This window comes from Pantherophis guttatus, chromosome 3, assembly GCF_059756535.1.
Source record: "Pantherophis guttatus breed Tessera chromosome 3, ASM5975653v1, whole genome shotgun sequence".
Taxonomy (NCBI): Eukaryota; Metazoa; Chordata; class Lepidosauria; order Squamata; family Colubridae; genus Pantherophis; species Pantherophis guttatus.
Genome location: NC_142065.1, coordinates 153,483,836 through 153,510,987, shown reverse-complemented (window position 1 = coordinate 153,510,987; position 27,152 = coordinate 153,483,836). Strand labels below are relative to the sequence as shown.

The 27,152-nt window shown below is 38.5% G+C and overlaps 1 protein-coding gene and 1 long non-coding RNA gene across 3 annotated transcripts in view; both read right to left on the bottom strand.

The window, feature by feature from the left end:
• Positions 1 to 200: 200 nt before the first annotated feature.
• SLC66A2 (solute carrier family 66 member 2) overlaps positions 201 to 27,152 on the bottom strand; it is a 73,936-nt gene continuing 46,984 nt past the window's right edge. For both annotated transcript variants that reach the window (XM_034429316.3, XM_034429318.3), the window contains one exon: positions 201 to 3,745. In XM_034429316.3, coding sequence (XP_034285207.1) covers positions 3,538 to 3,745 — 208 coding nt within the window. In that variant the 3' untranslated portion in view covers positions 201 to 3,537. The remainder of the gene's footprint in view (positions 3,746 to 27,152) is intronic.
• Positions 7,806 to 13,418, bottom strand: LOC132709161 (uncharacterized). The gene is made up of 2 exons (XR_009620205.2): positions 13,015 to 13,418; positions 7,806 to 12,541 (listed from the first exon to the last, which is right to left on the bottom strand). It is a non-coding gene; the product is annotated as an uncharacterized LOC132709161 (long non-coding RNA).

Sequence of the window (27,152 nt, the reverse complement as noted above, 5' to 3'; positions counted from 1 at the left end):
TATCAGAAACTCAATGAACTTTGTAAAGTATATGCAAGTTAACAAATGTTTTGTATGTATATGCAAGTTAACAAATATTTTCTTTTTCAAGTTCAGTATACTTTGGAGGAGAAAGTCAGGCTAACTGAACCCACATAACAGCAATATTTCTTCTGTTACATTTGAAAAGAACAAAACAAATATAGGCTTAGGCTCACAAATGAATTTGTATATAACTTTATTTTTAAAAAAAAATCAAATTGATAGTTAATGAGTGCAATTGGATTTTTCCATACATTCAACATATAGCTAAAATATACAAAAGTTCTTTACAGGATTTTTTTTTAGGAAATAGTTTCCTAATTACTGAGATGCTCTTTGGATACTCTTACAGATGTATCAGAGCTGCTGCTTGATGAAGAGTTTACCTGTGAGTAGGAGAAGGCTTAAGCAAGCGATGGACAACCTGTGTCCTATGGTGAAATGTGGCCTCTTAGCATCTTGAGAACTTTTGAAATTTGATGGCAAAATAGTCAGTTTCCAGGGACATGGGTTATCCATCCTCCCCGTCCCCCCAAAAAAAACTATGAGAAAATTGATTCTCCCGTCATCACTAGAAGGCATGCTGCACTTGATCAGGAGAGCGAGATTCACCATTGTCTAATTAAAGATTGGCCACTCATGGTTTAAATGAGGGGTGTCCAACCTTGGCAACTTTTGAGACTTGTGGAATTTAACTCCCAGAATTCATGATGGCAGGGGAATTCTGGGTGTTGAAGTCCACAAGTCTTAAAGTTGCCAGGGTTGGACACCCCTAGTTTAAATGTTCAAGCCATGGCAACAGAAGTTTCATGGGAAAAAAACAGGCACTTGGCTCTCTTCTATGTGACGGATAGTTATGATTCCCTGGGAATCAATTGATGTCGAGCCCAAAACTGTATGTGGGTCATGTTAAAATGGCCCTTTTCTTAAATACGTGTCTATCTGGAGTTCAGGAGTGAGTGATCCACACGGTTAAATACTGCACAAGTGCGCAAACTTCTCTGGTGACATTTGTAGTTTTGTTGTGATGTTCTAAGCCTATATTTTAATATTGACAGCAGAAGTTAAGAATCTGTGGACAGTAACTCATCTAAAAAAAAAGCAGGAGTGTGTGTGGAATACTATTAATTTTATCTTCAATAACACTTGTTTAAAAAAAAGAGGTATTTGTATATATTCAGGCTACACTAACATAATAGTTTAATCCCGTATCTCTTCTCAAAGGACACTGGGAAAGCAAAGAATATTACCCCATACAAAAATAAAACCTAGCATTGCGATTTTAATAAGTTCTGTTGTACGAGTAGAAATACAATCCTCGCTACAGCAGCACACCAGGAAAAACTAGGGTGAAAATGTATAATTTAAAAGACGACTGCCACCCTGTTCTAACCTAGTTAGAACGCTTGTGAAAAAGAGAGCAATGCAACATTCACATTCAGCCATGCCACATAAAATCAGCTTGGTAAGGTCACTTCAGGCACCAAGGAATAAGCAGCGAAGCCAATCAACAGCACAAGTCTATTCAACTACATTTCACACCAAGCCCTCATTAAAGCAGCTTTCCTGAGGTTTTATTTATTTGCCAGCCAGGCAGAGAGACCTCCACTAAAGTGATAGCCAATCAATATATTGCCTCATCCTTGTCTTGTCTCGATTATTTTTTGCTGGTTAAGGGAGGGACTGAGTTCCTGGGCATTCAGAATTGCCCTAGTGAAACACTTCTCCCTCAGATCCAAAATAGAGGAGAGGACGCATAGCCAGATCAGATGTGCTAGTGGAAGGGATTAAAACAAAGCTGCTGATAGATCCCCACTCTTGCAAAGATGGGATTTTGATGTCTTCAGGTCACCCCAGATTTGAGAGAGAGACAGCCGGATGAAGCAAGGAGGAGATCCAGCTGAAGAGTTCTGGTCAGACTTGAATATCTTTTTTTGGATAGTTGAGGGGAATCAAGGTAACAGTTGAATCAGCATTTCATAAAATGCCCCTCCAAGTAGGATATATCTAACAACAAAAGCACATACAGTTTTATGTATTTTATGGCTAAGAGAAGAGAGTGGTTCCTGAATCACTGTAGAATGCATATATATATATATCTCATAGCTATGGAAGCAAATTTGCCTTGACAAGTTAGTCAAGGAATTTTTAAAACAATACAAGCAATGCTTTTCTTGCAGCCCAATCAAATCTCAGAATAGGCTTACATAAGTCTGGTGAACTCATTTTATAGATCCTCCAGTTTCTCTACTTTTATAAATGTGCCTCCCTAAGTGCTTTTTCATTCTCCCCTTTCAGTTACTGGCTATGGCATTGCTAAAATGAAGCAACTTTCAAAACTTTAATGGACTATGAATCGCTACCATACTTCCCCTCATTTTCAGTAGCCTCACTTCTTCCCAAACATAAAATGACATTTGGTATTAAATATTTAGAAAAATATCACACACAAAATGTTTCTTTAAAAAAAAAAGGTTGCCCTATTATCCAACGCTAAAATATTGCTCTCTCTTCTCTATCCTAGTCTAGTAAACCATCTCTTTCACAGAGAGGTTACTCAGATAATGTCTTTAGTGTAAGAAGCAGTGCTATTGTAGTTGACCTGTGCAACTTAAGAGTATAACTTTAAGAATGTCATTGTGCTCGCACTGTGAAGACAAGATTTACCATACATAACTGAAAGTGGCTTTCCCACCAAACAAAAATACAGGAACAGAATGCAAATAATGGCTAAACTAAACACTGATTTTCTTTCAAGCTTGACCTCTTTAACTATAAATCCTTTATAGATTCTGTTAGTAATTTCTCCAAGGTGTTGAAATTACTCATCCTTCTGAGCTCTCTGAAGACTTAACTGTGCATTAGTCTGTTCTGTTTGGCTGTAGTAGCATTTGTATCAAAATCACTAATCACTCTGAAGTATTTATACATCACACTGGCCCAGCAGTGTGCACATATATATTTAACACAGTTGCACAAAATCTATTCCTTGACATTATTCAGTAAACCATCTCTTCCTAGTATCAACTCTTACAATCTTACCAAGTTTGGCCTACCACATTTGAAAACAACAACAGGTTCTGCACTTTCATCTAAGGAATGTAAAATATTCCAAATACATAGCCCATATGCGTATAAATAGGTAAATGCTTCAGACAAAATACTCCAACTTTTATGACTGACCTTTGAAAAAATAGCATTGAGAATATTAACAACCAGCCCTTGTGATACACACATTTATCCGTGCACAGATATTTTAAAGAACTGAGTAGAACAGAAGAACATAAAAGAAAACCTCTCACTGCAACCCCCCAAAAAACAAACCCATTTCAATAGATATCCAACCCAATGAAAGAAGAGGAAAAGTGCCAGAAGAAGTGTCCATGTAGGTATGCATCTTTGATCCTTCTATTTTTAGTTCCTCAGAAACACAGTAGGTACAAGCAGAGCGGAAGCTAAGGCTGGCTCCCAGCCTCTTCTACAAATCTCAATGAATAATCACTTGCATTCTGTGTCTTAAAGTGCCTTTGTGCTGGCTGGATGTGATGAGTGTGGAACAGGTTTCTGTGGGTAATAGCTGAAGAAGTAAACCTGCAAAAGGATGGCCATGTCTACAAAAACCTGGAGAAGTCCACACACCGAGAACTGGAATGGAGCTTGATTCAGGAGGAAATACACCGTCTTGAAGGTGTCACCGCTGGTCCACATTAGCACCATCTTTACACTTAAAAGGGAGAGAAAAACAAATCAAAAAGAGAAAAAAGCTATAATAAAAGTATCCCTGATAGATTTTTGCAATTCTGCTAATGGCAAAGCAAAGATGTCTTTTTCATGAAGAATGAAAGTATTACAATGTTTATCCAAATAACTATCAAGGCCAATAAGGGAAATGAAACAAACTACAAATCACTGTCATCAATGTTCAAATATAAAGAATAATAAAAGTTTGATCAAATGCCATTGTAATGCGGATAACATACAGGGTATAGTCTGTTCTTCTGCAAAGTAGTAAGTCACAAACCTCTGAAGTTCATCTAGATCAGGCCACCAAACTTCATATGACACACAGCCAAATATGTCTTTCAAGGCTACATTCATTTACACACACACATAATTCAGATACATCGCTTAGACTTTTTTTAAAGGTACCCACATATACAGATGTACTTAACTTTGAACCAGCTTAAAATGTGCAGTGCTGCTGGCTACAGACATGCTCACAAGTGTTCCTGAAGTCATGCAGTACTTCATATTTTATAAATGGATAAAGGAAGTCTGACAACTTGCTGAAGGCTAAAAAGGGGATGACCTAGTTCAGACTATAATACCTTGTCTTCACGAGCGAGTTCTGGACAAGCCTTCCCCCCGCCCCATGAATAAAATCTCCTCGCTCTACTTTTGTAAACTATGTTTTAATTGGTCATGATAATAGGTCAGGATATAAAATGAGGAACACAATTTACCAGTGCTCCTCACTTTACATGAACCAAGAGATAGGGTTCCAGCTTCAAAATAAACCAGGATATTAAACTACATTTAAAATCCTGGGATAGTTTTAGGGTGTGCATGAAAACCTGTTTGTTCTGACCAGGCAACAAATGTTGTGTTTAGGAAATCAACTGAACCATTCTGGATGAATTGTGGAACATCTTGAAATGAAAGGGGGAACGTCTTGATTGATTTGCTTAGAGATGTTTCAGGTGGGTCCTGCAGGATGAAAAGAGCAAACGTGCTCCTCTGTACCCTCTACTTTTGCATTGTTTGGGCAGCAAAGCTTCCCTGGCCTTAGCTACCACGCTTGAATTCAAAAGTGGCATAACCAAAATAGACTCTCCTTTGATCCTCCCACCCAACACGTTTCTTCTCTGGTATCTTTGCTTAGCTGCTGCTGCCACCAATGACCTTGCCATCAATCTGCTGTCTTCCACCATACAACATCTATGCCAAGATCTAGCCTACTTGTTCTGGATTTATGACTAAAATGAACACTTTGGTCAGGATGTGGACCACCTGAATCTCCTTGTTCCATGCAAATCCCTTTTGAACATTTTCTGTGATTTCAAAGCTAGACACACCTTCCCGAAATGGAAAATTAAGTTAATTACCATGTTTTCCCAAAAATAAGACCCTGTCTTATATTTTTTGAATCTCAAAATAAGCGCTTGGCCTTATTTTCAGAGAGGTCTTATTATTTTGGGGTGCATGGAGCAAGAGGGGGCTCCTCTTGCGGTCTTACCTGATTTCCAGCTCTGTCTCCCTAACGCTAACCAGAGGAAATGACAGGGACCAGCTGTGCATGCGGTTAATTATTTTTAGGGAGGGCTAATTTTCAGGGGGGGCTTATTTTCAATCGGGGGCTTATTTTAGTGCATGTGCTCAAAAGCCAGATTGGGCTTATTATCTGGGGAGGTCTTATTTTCAGGGAAACAGGGTAGAGGTTTCCAGATTTAATGATAGCATTTAAACAAGGATGGTGCACATGGGAATCACCTTGACACAAAATCTGTCCTATGCTGCCAAATAATCAGATTTTGTGGAAACAAAGAAATAAAGCAAATATCCCAAACTATAGAATTAACTACTAAAAAAAGGAAAGAATATATAACATTATTTTCCAAGCCGTTGTTTTCTAGCTTAAAGTATAGTAATGTTTTTTTCCTGTCACATAATACTAAAATGAAAGCAATGTTAAATAGCTCTTATGATTTAAATGCTAAATGTTTTCATTAATGCATTATATATAGCAACTCAAAGGCATTGCCAGCTTTTAAGTGATTTTGTCCTACTACATTATAAATGCATAATCTTTTAAATGGAAATTATAAGGAATGCCCACTAAAAGCTTCAGAGCTGTTAGAATAACTTTAAAATACATTGTGAGTCATGTACAAAATATAACTGAAAACCATGAGCACTTCAAGTCTTATTTACAATTTATGATGTGCAGCCATGAGCATAACTGAATTCAGAAATGGTCCAGCTCTTATCCAACTACTGAAATAAGAATGAGAACCAGAGATACGGGTTAGAAAGGATAAACTTTATACTAAGACCCAAAAATGTCTTTAAAATTGACGAAAGAGAGGTGTACAATCTTCAATATTATCATTTAAGAATAAGCTTCATTATGCGAAGTGGTTAGGACTTACTGAAACTTGAAGGTAGCAAAAATATGTATTGTATTTGTGAATTACCAAACTCTGCTAATTGAGACTAAAAATCTATCTTTTACAAGAGAGATGAGCTATTTACTAAGATGCTACATCCCCAAGGACAATGTTCAAGTAGTTTATATAAAATATATTTTAGAGCAGGCTAAATTAATTAAACACAGATTTCCCCTAAATGAAATAAGTTCTTTTGCAATGCAACTTGATTTCAATGGGACTTGAATTCAACTAACCTCATCACATGATTCAATCCACTAGCTGTTGAAAGTTACTTATGGATAGATGCACTTCATTTGGTTCTCCTGGTAATTGATGTGGATTGGAAATAAGTATTCCAAGAATCAGCCTGCCTCTCTGGGTAAACTATCGCCAGTAATTTAGAGCCGTGTTGAAATTTTCAGAAGAAAGTTTGTATCTAGCTATATCATCAGTTCACGTCAGAGATTTTCACATCAGAGGTTGAGAGGTTATCCACTATGCAAATGGATATGTCAAACTCAGCTTTGCCAATGGACATCGCAAAAAACAGAAAATATCTTGCATGGGAACCATGGTTTACACAAATGACAACAACTTTAAGGTTCCATGAAGAGATCCATTATCTAGGAAGCAATAAGTTTCAAGATGACCGTGTATGTCTATGAATTTCCCAAAGAGAGAAATGGTTGAAATTTTGGAATGTCTTCTGCGTGACTGGGAACTAAGGCAGCAATTTGTATGGGAGATCTTCTTTGATTTCTGCCTAAAGAAAGATTGTTGTTCTGTCTGCCTAGAACATTTTCTCAGTGTATGTGAAACTGCAACAAGGAACACTATAGATACTAATGAAGCTTTTATACATCCATAAACATCAGGAATGTAACAGCAGGATTAAAGATAACTGTTAATGAACTGTAGTCTTCTTTTAAAGAAACACAAAACTAAATAACTTAGTGCATAGTTTGGGTACCATTTCCTATGGATCCAATCCTATTATTCCACTTGAAACAGTTACAAAACTGAAAGTTGTTGTTTTTGGTTAATGACAACCCCTCTAAATAAACAAAGGAAACTGCTAACAGTTCTCTTTCTTATAACCACAAAGTTATATGTGGTTATAACTTTGTACTTACAAAGTTCTTTTATTTAAATAGAAATAAATATGTATGTATGTACGGTGTATATGTATGCATGTATGTTTGTTTTCCCCCTCCTATATTTATGCACAAAAGCTTAGGACCAATATCCAAAAAGCATAAATTGTTAAGCAATGCTTTAATCTGCATCTATAGTTCTACAATATGAAGTTATTCTGACAATCCATGAAGTGAACATTTCTGCTTGGTGTACGCTCCCATTTTAAGATATTATTGCCTCGTCACTGCACATCCTCCAAGCCCTCCTGTTTCAAAATAAAGGAACTTTTGCATATGCCTAAGGAAATTAAGGTAACTTTCTACAATCAGAAAGAACTGGAAAAAAATATGTGGCTTTCTGCAAAGGCTGAACAGCTGCTCAGGCTCACTCTTACTTCTGAGGGACAGAAGAGGGAAATAAACAGACAGAAAGCCCCAACTTGCAGGAAGCTAGAAGCAACACACAATCTGTCTGGAAGCAAAAAAGAAAGCCAAATGCGCGGACAGATAGGAATTTTATTACACAAAAATTATTTTCCCTATTTTGAGCAGCTGCTCTGCAAAACTCTCTTCCTCTCCATTAATTTTTTTTTAAAAAAGGAGATATGCAGGGTTGTAATTCTGTGAAAAAAAATCCAAAAGTGTTTTGAAGATTAAAAATATGCTAAGAAGGGTCTGTGTTCTGGGCTAGCCAAGTTCATGTCACATTTTCTTCCCCCGCCCCCAAAAGACATGACACTAATGTAACTTGGAAATCCATGGACCAACCTGAAATAGGATTATGTCCAAAAAGCTACCAAGTGAATTTTATTAATCATTCATGAAACACAGAATATATAAATAGTGAAATGAAAGATAAAAATAAAGGCTAAATTGTACATGTGTGCAACACTACCATTTAGTGGCCAAACAATTCCAAAGTGTAGAAGCAAAAATAATGCTTGAACAACATTGAAGACAAATGGAAAACAGATTCACAAACCACAGGCAGTGCCTGTGCCAGGGGTCATAGTGTCAAAAAAAGTCAATATGGCAGCTGTATCGCAATCAAAGCACTGCCCTTTATTCACAGGCATTGCGTCGCACATAACAAAAAGGCACGGCTTTCTTTGTGCGGTTGCAAAAACCATCTTGCCTTCTTGACCCTGCCCTGCAGAGACACAAACAGAAGTTTCTAACAGCGCTGTTAAACAAAAACCTAAGTAAAGTACGCAAATATTATATGAACACTCAGAACTACATTTTCAAAGCAGTCTAACTTGTACAGGTAGTCCTTAATGTACAACCACAATTTTGAGCCCAAAATTTCTGTTGTTAAGTGAGACATTTACGCATGGTCACTCACGCCCTTGTCACTCCCGGCTGGACTACTGTAATGCTCTCTACATGGGGCTCCCCTTGAAAAGCACTCGGAGGCTCCAACTGGTCCAGAATGCGGCTGCGCGGGTGGTTATGAGTGCAACTATATGCGGCCATGTAATACCCTTCCTGCGCGAGCTGCACTGGCTCCCAGTGGTCTTCCGGGTGCAATTCAAGGTGTTGGTTACCACCTTTAAAGCGCTCCATGGCATAGGACCAGGGTATTTACGGGACCGCCTTCTGCCATCAATAGCCTCCCACCGACCAGTTCGCTCCCACAGAGAGGGACTCCTCAGGGTGCCGTCGACCAAATTATGCCAGCTGGCGACACCCAGGAGGAGAGCCTTCTCAGTAGGAGCTCCTGCCCTTTGGAATGAACTGCCCCCGGAAATACGTACAATCTCTGACCTGCAGGTTTTTCGCTGTGCCCTCAAGACCCTACTGTTCTGACAGGCGGGGCTGTCTATTTAAGTGGTTTTTAAATTGGAGTTTTAACTTGGGGTTTTAAATTTTGGCCGAAACTGTTTCATTGATTTTAATTACTTTTTAATGATGATGTCTGTATATTTATGTTTTTAAATTGGCTGTACACCGCCCCGAGTCCTTCGGGAGAAGGGCGGTATATAAATAAAATTAACATTAACATTTGTCAGTTGAATTTTGTCCCATTTTACAACCTTTCTTGCCTCAGTTGTTAAGTGAATAACTGCAGTTGTTCAATTAATAGCCTGGTTGTTAAGTGAATCTGGCTTCCCCATTGACTTTGCTTGTCAAAAGGTCACAAAAGGTGATCACATGACCTTGGGACACAGCAACCTTCATAAACATGAACCAGCTGCCAAGCATCTGAATTTTGATCACATGATCATGGGGATGCTGGAAAGGTTGTAACTGAAAACGGTCATAAGTCACTTTTTTCCATTGTAACTTTGTAACCGTTGTAACTTTGAACAGTCACTAAAAGAATTGCTGTAAGTCAAGGACTACCTGTAGCATATGTACTAATGCAATGCACACTTTGGAGATGGTTTGAAAGAATGGCTGATTTTAATCACCCTGTCATTTTTCTTTGCTGCTGTTTTAAGGAGTCAGCCCTTTAAATGTGAAAGCAGATCCATTTTTTTCAGGCTTGTATAGTTTAGAAGCCAGAAAATGACAGCTTTCTTCAGCAAAGAACTTGGTAAGTTCAAAATCAGTTTTTCTATATCTTTTTTAAGAATGCAAGTCCTAATATACCCCAATCACAACACTGTGATCTTCCCATGATAGCTAATGTTTCTATTTTGAGCACATTTTCTGCAAATCTTCTAAGAACCATCACCTAAATGACCCAGATTTAGGAGGGTGGGGGGGTGAGAGGGGCAGAGTGTCATCCAAAACCAGGGGTGCCAATTAGGAAATGCTGCTGGCTCCAGGATGATCAGGAAAACAAATCCGTATTAGGCAGAAATCAGATCTATAAAATACTAAACATACTGCAATATGGCTAGTTAAAATAGCAAGAGGCTCAAGGGGAGCATCCAATTTTGTGACAATACACAAGCCAGAGCAAACAAAAGAAGCAGTAGCTAGATTGGAAGAAATGCTATTGCCAGAGGCTCAAGCAACAAAAATAGCATTTCCATGCGATGTAACTCACTCCCGTGATATCCAATGTCAAACCTGCCCCTCTAATATAAGTGCCTTATAGCGGAGCATTTAAAAGTTTCAACACGGAAGGCATAAAGAGCAATCCAGTTATGCAATGCAGAGGATTTTAACAACAGTAATTACATGCAAAACAGGAAAGAATATTACAGGTAGTCCTTGACTTACAATCAGTCAGTTATGACGGACCCAAAAAAGGGGACTAATGACCCGAATCTGAAGTTCTGACATTCCCCTCCCTAATAGTCACATGACCACACAATGGACACTCAACATTACCACCTTCATGGTCATTTGCAGCACCTCAAGTTCACTTGAATGTGTTTTACAAGTTTTGCCTAAAATTGGCACTTCCTTCCAATTTATGGCAAAATTGCACCAAAGTGAACAATGGATTTGCATAACGACATGCTCACATGACTGACCTGTTTTTAACAATCATTATAACTTGGGATCATAATGGGCAGGTTTCATTACGGTCATAAGTCAAGGATTACTTGTATTTTGTACTACAAAAGATGGTTTGTAGCCTGCGACTCTGCTCTGATGGTTTTTCTAGATTTTCAGGTGCTGGCAATGACAAGAAGCTTGTGTATACAACATCAGCGACAAGGCTGAATGTCCATGATTAAGTCAACCTGATTTGGCAATAATTAACCCTTCCAGAGCAGATTAGTAATTAATTGAGCTTACTACAGTAAAACGTAGCCTGAGGCCCCAAGAGGTGAAGCAAAATTGGGTGATTTGGGGCCAGTCACCACCTCACAGCCCACTTCACCTCACAGGGTTATTGTGGGGAAAATAGGAGGAGGAAGGTGTGTTGGATATGTTAGCCACCTTGAGTTATTTTTAAAAATAATAAAGGCAGGAAATGAATGGATGGATGGATGGATGAATGAATGAATGAATATGCATGCATGTATGTATGTATGTATGTATGTATGTATGTATGTATGTACATACGTCTCTCAGGACACCAGAAAAATGAAAATCATTTGCCATCTATGTTAAAAAGTAATACAATATTAAAACCCATCAAACAATTGTGAGAAATAGTACTGACAGGGAACGTATCGATTTTAATTTTTAGTGCAATAAATATGGATAAATTTAAGCCATGCAAACAAAAGCTCTTTTGGGGTCCTCAATAATTTTTTAAAGTGGTAAGGGGTCCTTACAGGAAAATAAGTTTTAAAAACATTGCTACACCACTATAGTGCTATATATATATAGTGCTAACACTCTGTATCTAAAAAGGTTAAATCATGGCAACTGGGCCAAAGCTTGTTAATCTGAGTCGTTTCATTACTCATCCAAGTAACGTCATCAGTCAAAAATAAAAAAAATTAAAAATTAGAGAGGGAGTCAGAGAATGATTGGAATGTACTAACTCTTGCCACACCTAATATTTCTCCCCAAAATGTATTTCAATATGTTAATGAAGACTCAATCCATCCAGGCCAAAATAGAAGATGGGTATATTCCCCAACACTGTTGGCCAACCCGATTCTCTCTTCAGGTTTTACTTCAAAGTCCTCTTCAAGCCAAGATACCTTTCTGAGGCCCAACATATGTGAAGGATACCTATTTAGATCTCGGCTCCGTCTACTTGCAGAAAGGTTATTTTATTTATCATGTAACAGAGCTACAAACTCTTGACTGTTTCAGAAAAGTGTCAGCCCTGGAGGCCATCTTTAACTTTGGATCTTCAGGGCTGACAAAAAGATTACCCATTGCACCACCCACACAGCCCATTCTGTAAACTTCATGACAAATTCAGAACACATTTTACAGGGAAAACTTTTTTTAAAAAATCAAGAAGTTAAGGTGTAAAGTTAAGCAAAAATAAATGTTTCTAATTCAGATTTCTAAGACTAGGATAATGGTAACTACTTTTTCAATATAAACTGTGAAATTAACCATTTCAAAACATACATGATTCTTTCATCATTATCTCCTTTTCTCTCATGCACAATCTCTTTCTCCCTCAGGTGGGTCATTAAAAACAGCGTGGGTAATATCTAACTGTGGAAAGTATTCTTTTATTAGTCTCCCTCCTGAACATTTTAGTCCGTTATAAGATTCCCAGCAGAAATGTCTCCATTATTAGACTCATCTGTCTATGGTCTGAAGCTGCTTATGCCACGTTCCGCTCCAGAACAAGGATTTTTGTTGATAATTCCTCAACTTTTTGCTTAGCTATTTCTTGATGTTTCCTAGGGGTCCTTTCTGAAAAATGGAGAAACACACAAGGCAGAGAATAGATCCCAGAAGTATACAGTAATTTCTCTTTAAAAGTCCAGTAAGTATACTGTTCATACTTTTTTTTAATTAGAAAAAAAAAGTTGTTTCTGTGGTGCAGTTTAACAAGAACGTAATCAAATCACAGAAACACCCGTTTTCTGGCAACACGCTATCAGCCTTGTTAACTACAAAATTACATTTTGCAGGATCTTAGATTACTTCAAACATGTGCTCTAAAAATAAGTCAATGCCTCCACTACCTAAACTACAGTAAAATTTCAGAAAAGGAAAATGGGAGGGTGATAGTGGGATGGCTGCCTCCAAAAAAACAGATATCTGAAAACTGGAGTTAATACTGTTAATTTCATCCTCCTGGAAAAATACAGATATCCTGGTTTACCGTCCACTCATTTAGCGACCGTTTGAAGTGGCAACCGCACTAAACTAGTGGTACTTACAACTGGTCCTTGAAGTTCTGGTTATCACAACATCCTTGCAGGAATGTGGTCACAATTAAGCACTTGGAAACTGGTTCACAAGAGAGTTGCAACATCCCAAGGTCAACTGATCACCAGTCCTCTGCTGGCTTCCCACAAAAAAAGTCACTGGGGAAGCCAGCAGGGAAGATTACCTTGGTAAGTCCCCCCACTGGCCTTCCTGAACATACACCCTACCACACCACATCCACACCTGGCCTTCCGTCTGTGCATCTTGTCATACTAACCCACCCCCCAGCCTTCCTGCACATGTGCTGCATCCCCTTCCTTGGCCTCTCTCCACCTCCCCCAATTTATGCAGGGCCTGCACTGGCCCTCCCAGGTCCTCTCATGTTATCCCTAAACTCTTTGTTAGGACTCCTGCCGCTTACCACTTAAGAACAAGTTAGGATTAAAACAGCAACCAGACTGCTGGAATTTGTCATTGCTAAACAATGCTGTCACATGACATCATGCTTTATGACTGCATTGCTTAGGGATGGCAATACTGGTCCCAACTGCCATTCCCACCTGAGGACTACCTATAACACTTTAAAATATTCAGAGTAGAGTTGTGTAATCATCTAACTCAGTGGCTCCCAACCTTTTGGGCACCATGGACTGGTTTTGTAGAGAAAGGTTTTTCTGTGGGCCGGCGGGGGCATGGTTTCACGTGCTGCTTGCATACTGTGGATGGCGCTTTGCTTTTTACATGGACCGGTTTCTGGGATGCCGTGGACCAGTGCTGGTACACGGACTGGGGCTTGGGGACCCCTGATCTAACTCAGCAACTGTTGTGGTCCACCAGCAGCCTACGGACCTGGCAGCGGAGTCGGACAGTGAGGAGGCTCGGGAGGACAATGGGCCAGTCCTGGAGTCAGGGGAAGGCCTGGACGAAGGCTCTGCGTTGGAGGCAGAGATGGGGCCAGGGCGATGTGTGGACTCCGGAGCCTCCAGAGGCGGACAGCAGAGAGGCAGAGGAACAAGAGGAGCCTGTTCCTAGTGCACACATGCGAAGAGCTGCCAGAAGGCAAGAGCAGCTGAAGAAAAAAGGACAACTCGGGAATAAGGCCAGAAGATGATTGGCCACTCCCATAAGGCTTAAAAGAGCAGCAATGAGCCGTTGGATTCTTTGTAGAAAAGCAACATTGATTCCCGTGCTTCTTGTCAGTGTCTCTTGAACTTTGTGGGGGGTTTGCCAAGAAAAGCTTTTGGCAGGCTGCCAAAGACATCAAAGGTTGATGATAAGGCCAACGGACTGGTTATTAAAAATTTTGTTTTGGACTAAGCTGAGAATAAATTAATTCTCAGCTGTTTTAATAAAATAAGTTTGTTGAGGACTGAATTGTATTTGGTAATCACTACTTGGGCCTTGGTCACAACAGCAACTCCTAATCCTTTGGACACCGGGGACCATTTCCATAGAGGGCAGTTTTTCTGTGGACTTGGGGGGGACGTGTTTTGCACACTGCCTGGACCCTACGCGTGTGCAGATGGGGCTTTGCTCTCTTGCAGGGCCGGGTTCCAGGTGGGATGTGGACCAGTGCTAGTTCACAGCCCAGGGGTTGGGAACTCGATCTAACTGAAGGGGGCACTTTAGACTCTCATTGAAGGTTGCAGATCCAATAATTACATAAATGGGGAAAAGCATTTATTACACCTCGTTTATTTACCAGGAATAAGCTGCCTCACTGTGAGGTGAAATCTCCTTCCTTGGAAGAATTAAAAGTGATTTAGACAATAGAAATCCGACCAAATGTCAAGGGGACAGATGTGATGCCCCCTCTCCCAGATTAGCATCCCAACTCTAGTCCGTGTGTGCAAAGAGTGCATTAGGAAGCAGTGCTGGTCCATTCCTTGCAATATTGAAAAAAAATAACTGATCTTTGCCCTGTTGACAATGATGTATTGAGGTATAGCAGAAAACTGTTCCTCTGAATTCTGTGCGCATTGAACAATTTCACCAGGAAGCTACTTTGGCACAAGCACCAATTTGTCTATCAACTTATCTTATTCTGCCGCATTCAAAATCAATTTTACATTCAATCCACACAATTTATGCAGCAGAGAATAAAGTTCCTGTTACAGACATAATTCTTATACTGTAAACACTGCAGTCAAAAAAACCTTGCTCCAAATAGTAATGGTGAATTTTTTAAAAATGCAATTCTGATTATTTAATAATGCAGCTTTCACATTTCATAAATCTGCCCTAATTTTCCCAACATTTGGCTTCCCAACAATTGGGAGCCCTGCTGAATAGAATGGATGTCCTTCAGAGAACACATTTCAGGGGATTGAAAATTTACTTGTATAGCAAACAGAACGAAGAGTCATTTATCTCTCTATCAAATTTATATAGTTGCCCATCTCACCATAGGCATTGGGAAACACACAACAAACTAATAAAACCACATCTAAAAATTAACAAATATAGAAATATATATAAAGATCAATATTGTGTGTGTGTGGGATGTATATGTGTATATATATATATATATATCAAGGTCTAATAACACAACCAGATTTTTCAGGTGAATAAATCAAGCTCGATTCCAGATGAGGTTATATGCAATTGCCAAAGTGTTTTGGCCTTACCTATTGCTGAGAATTTTTCCAACTTTCCAGTCTAATACACAGGCCTGGTATTTGCCTGGTGGCTTCCCATCCTCCACAAAACTGTGATTCAACCCAGTTTAGTTTTTTAGTTTAGTCAAGATCAGTTAGATGCTTCTAAAAAGAAACTCCATCATACAGAAGTAGGGATAGATAACATTGTAACATAAAACCCCCCACCAAAGATCAGGTTATTTATGCCAGGGGTCCCTAACCCCCGGCTACAGCCAACTACCGGGCCACAGGCTGTTCAAAACCGAGCCACCAAAGTGGCCAATTGCATGCAAGCATGTGCGCATAGCTCCATTTATGCAAGCAGCAGGTGCACGTATCCATCACTTGTGCAAATGGAGCTACACGTACACTTACCCACCGCTTGTGTAGAACCATTTTCCTCTCCCCCTACCAATCCGCAAAGCTGGAAAGGTTGGAGACTGCTGATTTATGCAATTCTCCTGTTGGTACAGATGAGAATGCACACTAAATCCACATTTCTGTCACTTCAACCAGGATACAGGATAACAGAAACAGCAGACATTGCAGAAGAACAACTGATGAAATATATAAAGAAACCAAGTAATCAAAAAAAAAAAAAAAAAACAGATAGGAAAATTTATGTCCTAAGAGTTGATGAGTACAGCGATATCCAGAATGGGTTTGTGTATTAACAAAGGAACCTATTTTTTTCCCTGAAAGAAGTGATATGTCAAGAAAATACATACGCTACTAAATTAAGCAGAAATGAAAATTGAACAACAGTTGAAAGAATTTCAAGTGCCTCGTGGGCCGCTTGTTCACAAACAATGCTGTAAATTATGGAATCTGAGAAGAAATTTAAAACAAAGTGAAGAAGTCCCCAAACTGGGGGTGAACAGTTGAATGTTCCCTTAACGTCCCTCTTAGCAAAAGATTTAGTGCTCCAGAAGTAAAGGCTAATGAACCAGCTTTGCCAAGTATTTTTGTAATAACCACTTTATTCTCTCCACAAGTTCTCCAATGGAATATGATAATGGAATATTTGGAGTGCTGGCCAATTCTGATAGCCGAGCCTGAACTTAGCAATGAAGAAATAGCTGGATCTGTTAGGGCCAAAGTTCTTAATGTGGTTTTCAAAAGAAATATTCAATCTTTAATCACTATTCCCAAGTCTTTTTCAGTTGTCTTGAACAACATGCAGAGATAACTTTTATTTATTATGCTGCCGAAACCTGAGAAAAAACAAAAGTGTCCTTCAAAAGAAAGATGGCCAAGGACATGTAGACCATAGACACTAAGAAAGAATGAAACCAGTTACCATCTGTTGCTCATTTTCTTAGCAATATTTTCAATACTTTCTATTCAGTCGATCTTTATCTGCTGATGAAACAGGAACCGATTACAAAACGGGCACCCATTCTTCCAAGTGCTGGCTATAACAAGATACCAATAGTAACTCATGTCAAAGCAAAAGGTTCAGAAAATACGGATATATGCTGGTGATTTATTTTACCTATTTTTGCAGAGAAAAAAGCCAAATAAAGATATAGCATAGGAAAAAAAATAACCAATGACAAAAACAAAAACGTGGCATTGTTTGTATCACGCATAGAGACACAAATATATGTGAAATCTTAAGCAGAAATAACAAAGAAGTTTTCTTCAAGTCAAGGTCAACTTTTCTTGGAAAAATGCTGGTGTGGTTAGCCACTGCCTTGCTCCAAGACTTTGCATCTTCCTAATCTAGTCTATAGACTGGATGGATGGATGGATGGATGGATGGATGGTGAACTGACATAGATAATGCATGGATACTTGGATGGATATCCAACTCTCAACAATTCTGGGTGGCATACCCCAATCAATTATTAGTTACTTACTCTGAGATCAGCTCAGAAATCACCAAGATCAGTGTTCAATATTCAACACTGAATATTTAAGAAATATTAGGAAAAGTATACAAATGAACAAGACACTTCACCCAAAAAAACCCATTGAAGATGTTATTTTGTCTGGTAATGAAACATCCAGGAGCTAAGCAGCAAGCTTGGAGGACAAATCTCTTGCCTAAATCTAATCCAAGCTACAAATATTCTCTACAATTAGGAAAAGTCTTACTAATATAATCAATGAATGATGAGCAGATTTATGTAAATTCCCTGCCTAATCAAGTGGTAGCACTTGGTCAACCTTGTAGGACTGAAACCTAAGGAAGGTATGGTTTGGTTAGCATTTGGACAGAAAATGACCACAAGATATCATAGCTGCAGGTTAGACTGGGGAGTCAGAAAACATCCCAGAAGAAATCAACAACAAGCTAATCTCTGTGGCACTGCATGAAAATGGCACAGGGGTAATTTGCTTTTACCTTTCATGTGGAATTCAACTAAGTTCTTTGCTGTGTCAATTTTTGCAGCCAAAGTAATTTGTTGCACTTTTAAATCATACCGCTCCAATGAAAGATGCACTGCTTCAAATCCTCATTATGAATTGGATTACTGTATTACCCTAATAACTTTAGAAGAATCTGAGTAATAAAAAAAATACATTGATACTCTCACTCAACAAACAAGAATAGAATTGTATTGCCCAATGTGTAAATCATGATTTAAATAGTTTAACTATTAATTAAATAATTTTTCACTAAAATGAATTTAATTGATATCAAATTGAACCTGTTTTATTATAAAATTATCCTGTTTTTCTTATTTAGCTATGCGTAGGACTATTTTTATATGACTTTATTCGGGAATATGTCTTTACCATATATGACAGTTTAGATGATCATAAAAAGCAAATTTGTATCTGCTCTAAAATTAAGGACAGGAGGGAAAATGTATGAAAATTAAAGAATTTGGTGCGAATGTAACTGCAACCAAAAATTCAGGAAGGTATTGATGCAACCCATTCCCAAACTTCTAATTATCAGTTTTATGAAAAGAGTTACTTTAAAAAAAAAAGAATTACCTTTTTACTCTTTTAAAATCTGAGTCTGTCCAACTTGCACCTAAAAATATGGAATTCCTGAATGAGCAGGTAATAAGAGTCTCTTTCGAGACCAATCCTGGGATCACTGGGCAACACTTAGGAGTTCTAAATTCAAAGCTCATTCCGGCATGCCGATGTGCAACCCCTCGGAATAGGAATTTCTTATGTCACTTTGCAGCAATCTGTCTGGCGTTTCAGCAGCACTGATAATCTCAAGAGCCAGCAAGATGTCCAGTCCCATCTATCAGAAAAATCAGTTAACTGGGACTGAGAAAGAAAGAAAGAAGAGCTCCAATGTTATTTTGGGAACTCTGGTATGAAGCAGAAATTGTATCCCCGAGTAAATGGATGACCTAATACAAGAGGTTTGTTTCAGCTAACTTTGGGACAGGAGCAGAGATGTCATGCCTGACTCTTTAGCAACCTACCATAGAGAAAGACGATCCTGGGTCACATCCGCTAAGCAAATACAGCATCATCTTGGAATGTGTTCATGGCTGATAGAATTAGCTTTTTAATAAAATTAAGGACAGATTTGTGTAACTGAAAACTACCAAGAATCTCAGACATCTGCCACAGCAGTTAAATACTTAAATCAAATTTAACAATGGGCGTATGGGCTTTCCTTTTCAGGAGGTTCCTGAGGCAGTCATAAAATTAGCAGCTCTTCATATAGGATGAAACCCACATGCTAGGGACTCCTCAGAAGAAATCTTGTTTCAAGCATCATAAAGGGTGCTACAAGAATTCTGACCCTCAGTTGTGTTACTTATATATGTTATTTATATTTCAGACAATGCAGCTTTCCTACCCACACTGCGTTGAGCGCATGTGGTTCTGCTGTTAGAAATGGAAGCTATAGATCAGGGGTCCCCAACCCTGGGCCGTGGGCCACTTCTGAGCCTTGAGCCGTTCGAAAATGGGCTGTGGAAGTGGTGGGCGAGTGTGCATGCTCCAGGTGAGCAGCGCACCTGACTGCCACGTGTGCAAATGAAGCTGCACACATGCACACTTGCCTGCCATTTGCACAGAACCATCCCCTCGCCCCCCACACCGGTCCGCAACCCCAAAAAGGTTGGGGAACTCTTCTATAGATAGGCGGATCTCTACTTCCGTATGGGCAAGGAATGATAAACACAGAAATGCTATTTTTCCTAAGGCACTGCTACCATGAAAATATTGCAAGCTATTCATTACTCAGCGCAGAGGTATTAGTTCAACCAGTTAATTTTTTACATAATGCAAAGGCAATGCCACTTCTGAATTAAGCCCATGAGTAAGTGGAAATCAAACACTGTACACTTAATTTGAGGCCATGCTGCACATTAAGAAAAATCCATGAGTTGTGCATTTCAAAATTTAGAGACAATTTAGAATGCCAAAGAGGCAATAATCTACCATTTAATTAGAGATTAATCTTGTCTGGGGAAGCATTTTAGGAAATGGAAGACCACACCAAAACTCATAATTATCAACAAAGATTAATTTAATACTGTTGTCTTGCAAATCCCTTAAGAAAATGCAGTATATTAAGTTCTTCATTTATTTAAACTGGGACATCATGTCAGTAGTTCACATTGTTGTTTTACTTTAATGATTTTAAGACCAGTCTAGGCAATTAAATATTAGTTTTTAATCCACAGCAGAGGTTCAGAGTCTGTCTTTCAAACTATTTCCCATATATATATATCTCCCATATATATATTCTGAGGTTTTCGCAGGTATTTGTATGTAGGTCTTTGGTTATTCGGGTTTTCTCCCACGTAAAATTGGAGGTTTCTTGGCAACATTTCAACGAAGTCTCATTCGTCATCTTCAGGCTGGTGTTCTCGGCTTCGTGCTTCTAGGAGCAATGTGTGTGATTGCAGCTGTTTCTTCCTTTTAACTGCCAGTGGGGGTGTGAACTGATTGGGTGGGAGCTTGGCTGTGTTCTGATTGGGCAGAGGTGTGTTCTGATTGGTTGGGGGTTTGGCTGTGCTCTGATTGGATGGGGGGTTGGCTGTGCTCTGATTGGCTGGGTGTGTGTTCTGTTTAGGTGGGGGCTTGGTTGTGCTCGGGTCAGTCTGAGTAGCAGGGGGATTTGAGCTGGTGAGCTGTGTTGCTGTTGTTTGGCTTCGTGTTCGTGGCCATGCTATCTCTTCATGGTGGGTGTCAGTCTGCTTCATGTATGGATTGGAGGGGTTTAAGGTGGCTAATGATGCAGCTGTGGTCTGGCTTCTGGTCCGGGGTCGTGCTTCATCATCAGTGTGGGTTCGAGTCTGCTTTCTGCGTGGATGTGTGGTGGCTAAATCCTGTGTGGCTCTCGTGAGTGTGGGTCTGGTGTCATTCTTTGTGTTAGGGACTCGTTTGTCAATAAAGGTGGGTTTCCAAATGGCTGGTAGGCGGGAGGTATCATCTCGTTTATTCATGCTGTGTGGACGTTTTTCTATCTCGACCCACACTCACGAGAGCCACAGTTCACACCCCCACTGGCAGTTAAAAGGAAGAAACAGCTGCAATCACACATATTGCTCCTAGAAGCACGAAGCCGAGAACACCAGCCTGAAGATGATGAATGAGACTTCTTTGAAACGTTGCCAAGAAACCTCCAATTTTACGCGGGAGAAAACCCGAATAACCAAAGACATATATATATATATATATATATATATGAATATACAACATTCATACATCCAATCTTAAGAATTATATTTAAATATATAAGAATATGTTTTTAAAAATTGTTCAGAGTTTTTTTTTGCAGAAGATAGAAGAAGTTCAATGGCATGTAAATTTCTACTGGACAGTAGAAGAAAATTCATACTGGTAAGAGTGATATGAATGAAGGAAAACAGTCTGTCTCAGGAGAGGGTGGACTCTCCTTCCTCCAAGGATGTTTGTACAGAGCCAAGATGTCATCTATCACAATTGGTTTAATAGTAGATATCTTCATTGAGCAGAGGGTTCAATTAGATTATCTCTAAGGTTCCTTCTGGGATTCCCATCATCTCCAAGTATAACTTAACTATTTGCAAGAATCTGAATCAAATATTTTAAAATGCAGTAGGATCCTTCCTTAATCTAACTATCCTAACTTGGCATATTAAGCATAAGGGGCATCTAAAACTCGATAAATGTAGTTCTTTCCCATTTCTTTCTGGGACATTGACAACAAACTGCTTCCACTGGATTCTTTGTAATACTAAATCCCATATAATGGTTACCAACATAGTGATAAACTGCAAGCAGCACCTTCTTTGGTGGAAGTGCAAACCATATATTCACTATGGCAAATGATCAGCAAAGCAAAGATCTTTTTAAGAGTGCACTTATGATGGCAGGAAGGACCTCCAAAGAGGGAGGGAGGGAGGAAGGTTCAAAACTGTTTTTTTCTTCCTATAGTACCAAAATCTTTCTTATGCATGGCTCATCTGCTTCTGTATGGCATCTGTTGAACGGTTGAAGTCCATTCAACAGCACCAGCATATTATTTATTGGGGGGGAGGGATTTGCACACTTTTCCAGTTCTTTTAAGTAATATAGTTGAAGTGGTTAAAAAAATCCTTCATCTTGCATTAACCATTGTACTCTACAAATTATATAGTTCAGCTATTATTTCTAATTACATGTGTGTATTTTCAAGATGAAGAATCTCATAATATAAACCAAATGCATTTTAAGAGCATTTGAACAGTATTTACTAAGCAGCAGAAAAATTATCTCTACTCAAAACAACCCCAATGATATGAAAAATAAAGGTTTGCCTTAAGCAGTGTCTAAAACAGAGGCTCATTGCACTTTTAAATGGCTAATTTTCTTTCTGTGCTTGTTCAATCATTATTTTAAAAAAATATTTTAAAAAGTAAATCAGTTTACTGACAGTATGTGAAATTTTAACATGCTGTCTCATCTTGCAAGGATCAAGCTTATTCTGTATGCCTACTGTCAGATGTAAATGCCTTATTCTCCAATGTGTAAATAATGTATATATGGAACATCAGAGGTTAACTTATTCTTTGGACTTTAATGTATTCATAACTTACCACTCCCATTCCTAGCTCCACCCCTTGTATATATAAGGAGCCTCCCTCACCATTCTCGTCGCTTCTACCTTGAATATTCAGTGAATATAGAATGCCTATCATAATTAAAAAGAAATATATTTAAAGCTTTAACTCCTATTATCTTTATTGAGTCTGATCCTGAAAATATTGCAACAAGCTGGTAGCAGAGGATGGTTAATTGACTCAATAAGTAATTAAAAATGTCCAAGAAAGATAGGCCCAACACCAGGGCCTACAGCAAAGAAATAGAAACTGATCAAGAGATGATCAACGAATCCACCAATGCGATTTCGAGAGAATCCGAAGAATACACCACTGAAGAAGAAGAACTAATGAGTGAAAATAATGACCAGAAAGAAATCGAAATAGAAAATAACGAACTCAGGTCAGAGATATTAAAGATATTAAAAAGCCAAAAGAATGATGAAAGTCTCATCGCGGACCTCCAGGAGATGCTGAAGAACAGCGGAGCAGCGAGAGAGAAAAACGTCATTAAAGAAAAACCCAAAGATCAAAAAATCGTAAGTGAGATGACTACTGAGAAAATAGTTGTTAAAAAGAAAAGATGTGATCCCGCGCGAAATTTTGAATGGCAGCCATCTTGGTTTCAACGAACTTCAAAAGAGAATGGAGCAGAGCCAATCAAAACGCTCAGTTCAAAATTTCTGGCGCGAAAAACACTATCAGACGAAGAAAGTGAGAATGAAGTCTCAAACTCTTCAGATGATCCAAAATCAGAAAGTGAAGACGATTTAACAAAATCTCAAGTAAAATCAGCAATGAAAACGCTTTTTGCTGCTTTTGGGCCAAGACTGAAAATTACCAAGACATCTACGAAGAAGCAAGAAATCAAACCGGCGACTCAAGACCTGCACGCTCCCATCCTGACTTCGAAAGCGACGACGCCCGAGCCCAGAGAGCCATGCCGATTTCGCCCTACACCACAGACAAAATCGAATACCAACGCACACAAAAAGAAGAAAAGAACCGTCACCACCACCAGAACCCCAAAAACCGAGCCAGAGACCGACTCATCTGAGGAGGAGCGGATCGAGAGAGCTGAAAGGGAGAGAACCTTCCACGACGCCACCAAAGAAGAAATGAGCAACGCGCATGTGCGAAACTACGTAGACGACCCAGAAGGACTTGAACTGGCCAGAGAACCGCGCAGACTCATTGCAAGCATCCCAATGCCGTTCTGTAATTTCCTGCACTTGAGAGATCACGGACTGCCCCAGGTTGTAAGTAATGGACAGAATAATGTAGGTAACTTACCCAGTGACTTCCCAAAACTTAGAATTGATGGCATTAATTTACAAGAGTGGTATCAACAGCTTCAGGTTATTTTCATGAAAGAAAATTTACTATTCTTTATAACTAGCCCTCCAAGAAGACCTTGGACTTTAAAAATAGATTGTTTACATCATAGAGCATTTTTCATAATAATATCTAGCGTGTCTCCTGCAATGTATCATAGCATCAAACCGAACCTAGCTGTATCAGAAATAATTCAATGCATGTTTAATCTATTTCACAGCGATAGCGTAGCTACAACCACAAGAATGTCTAAGGATTTCTTTTCCTCTAGAGTAAAACCAGGGGTTTCTATAAGTGAGCATTTGATAAATCTAAACAAAATAAGAGCTGAGCTACAATTGAGGGGGGAAGTGATTTCAGATCAAACAATGAAAAGTGTTATTATCAATTCACTTGATCCATCATGGGATAGCTTTATGTCACACTTAGATACCATTAATTTGGGATATTTATCCATAGAAAGTCTATCTAACAAATTGATAGCAGAAGACAATTCAAGAAAAAATCGATCCAGTAACCAAACAGACCACAAACCTTTTAGGAAAGTAGTCTTTCAAGATAAACATAATGAGGCCTTTAGATGCTACAATTGTGGATCCAGGGAACATAGTAGAAGAGACTGCCCCAAAGTCTCAAGAGAGAGACATAGACCAGAATATAGGAGCAAATATAATTACAGACAATCTTCCACAGATAGACACAAATATAGAAGCCCACCAAATTACAAAGAAGGTAGAAGGGGTAGAGAAAATTCAAAAGAGAGGAAATCTGGGTCACTGAATGGGCTAAATAAACAAGACAACACCAGAACACAGCAGGATGAGAATAACAATTGGCTTATTGATTCTGGTGCAACAAATCACACCACCAACAACAAAAGTATATTATCTTCATTTATAGAAGATAAGTTTGTGATAAAGGTAGCTAATCAAGATAAGGTTCAAGTACTAGGCAAAGGAAATGTGACCTTGCCTGGTCTAGGGAAAATAGAGGGGGTATTATTAATCCCAGAAATACCTCACAACATACTAAGTGCCATAAAATTAAGCAGGGAATCTGATATCAATATAGTTTTCTCAAAGGGGAAAGCAACTATAGAAAAGAACAAAACAAATGTAGGTACTGTAATGATAAAAGGAGGTCTACCCTATCTGATAACTAAAGAAAGATGTTTACATAACATTGATTCAAATATGGAAGATTGTATTGAAGCAGATGATGAAAATGTCAGTAACAGTGACAATGATGAGTGTAGAATAACTCATGATCACAAAAATACATACAAGGAAAAGAAACCAAAAATAGGTAAACCAATTCATGATGAGTGTGCTCACATCTTACACAGGAAGTTAGGACATGCAAGCTTTCCTGTAGTACAAAAAATGACTGAACACGCAGAAGGTGTCAAAATAAAAAATTGTGAAAATTATTTGGAATGCTCAGTATGTAAGTCCACCAAACTAAAAACCAGTCCCAGACCAAAAAAATCTAACAGATCAACTAACAATATTTTTGATTTGGTACATATGGACTTAGTTGGTCCATTAAGTCCCTCAATTACCTATAGAAAACGTTACTTCCTAACAATAGTGGATGACTACAGCCGATATGGTTTTGTTTACACATTAAAGCACAAGGATGAAACATTTCAGAAATTTAAGGAATTCTACAAACGTATAGAAACACAACATAATATCAGAATAAAGCAAATTATGACAGATAGGGGATGTGAGTTCATGTCTAAAGAATTCTCCCAATGGTTAAAGGATAGAGGAATGTTACATTTCACGTCCAATCCTTTTTCTGCATTTCAAAATGGAGTTGCAGAAAGGAAAAATTCCACACTACAAACCATGATTAGGTGCACATTAGAGGATGCTGGTTTAGGCAAACAATTTTGGTCAGAGGCATTACATTATTCGAATTACACTCAAAATAGAACCTGGTCCAGTATTGTGAATAAGACACCATATGAGGTGATGTACAATAGAAAACCCAAATTATCACACATGCACATATTTGGAGTCACTGCAGACGTACACATACCTAAACAATTGAGGAGAAAGGGAGAAAACGTATCCAGGAGATTAAGATTCATGGGATACGAAACTGGAACCAAAGGGTACAGATTTATTGATAGTAATAACAAATTTATAGTATCCAGAACAGCTGTGTTCCATGAACAGGCCAATTGGTCAAAATTGCACCTTAATGAAATATTTCCTAATAAATGTAAAGATACGATATCTTGCGAGGAAGGAACAACAGAAAATCAAAATATTAACAAAAGTAAGAACAAAACCAAAACTTGGACTAATAGTCAGCATAAAATAAAGACAGACACATTAACAAAAAAGGAAGCTAGATATTTGCATGATAACCATAGCAAGCCTGAAAGAACTATTAGAAACAATAGAAACCAAATACCAAATAAATACAAAGATTACATAATGCATATGAATGGAGAACAAATAACACCTAATACATATGAAGAAGTATTGAAACTTCCACATGAAGAAAGAGAAAAATGGGAACTAGCTATGGAAAAAGAGATGGAAAGTTTACAAGGATTAAATGTATTCACACCTGCGATCGCACCTAAGGATAAAACAATTATAGGTACCAGGTGGATTTATAAAATTAAGAACTTAGAAGGAGGCAATACCTTATACAAGGCTAGACTAGTTGCACAAGGCTATGCACAAAAATACCCAGAAGACTATACTGATACATATTCACCCACAGTGAGAACTGAGAGTGTCAAAACAGCCCTTGTAGTAGCATCTGCACTCAATCTGGACGTATTCCAATATGACATACAGACCGCATACTTACATGCAAAATTAGATAAGGAAATATATGTAAGAGCACCACACAGTCAATACACTAATAAGAACGAAATTTGGTTATTAAATAAGAGTCTGTACGGATTAAAGCAATCCGGCAAAAGATGGTACGACTGCTTGGTAAAAGTACTTAAGACCATGGATTTCAACGCCACCACTGCTGATAACTGTTTCTTTGTAAAAAAGAGTAATGATCATATTGAATTTGTATTAATTTACGTGGACGATATTTTATACATTGGAAAGCATAAAGAGAGCAGGGAAATCTTTGTAAATAAGTTAAATGAACACTTCTCACTGAAATCTCTGGGTAAAGTGAATAAATACCTTGGTG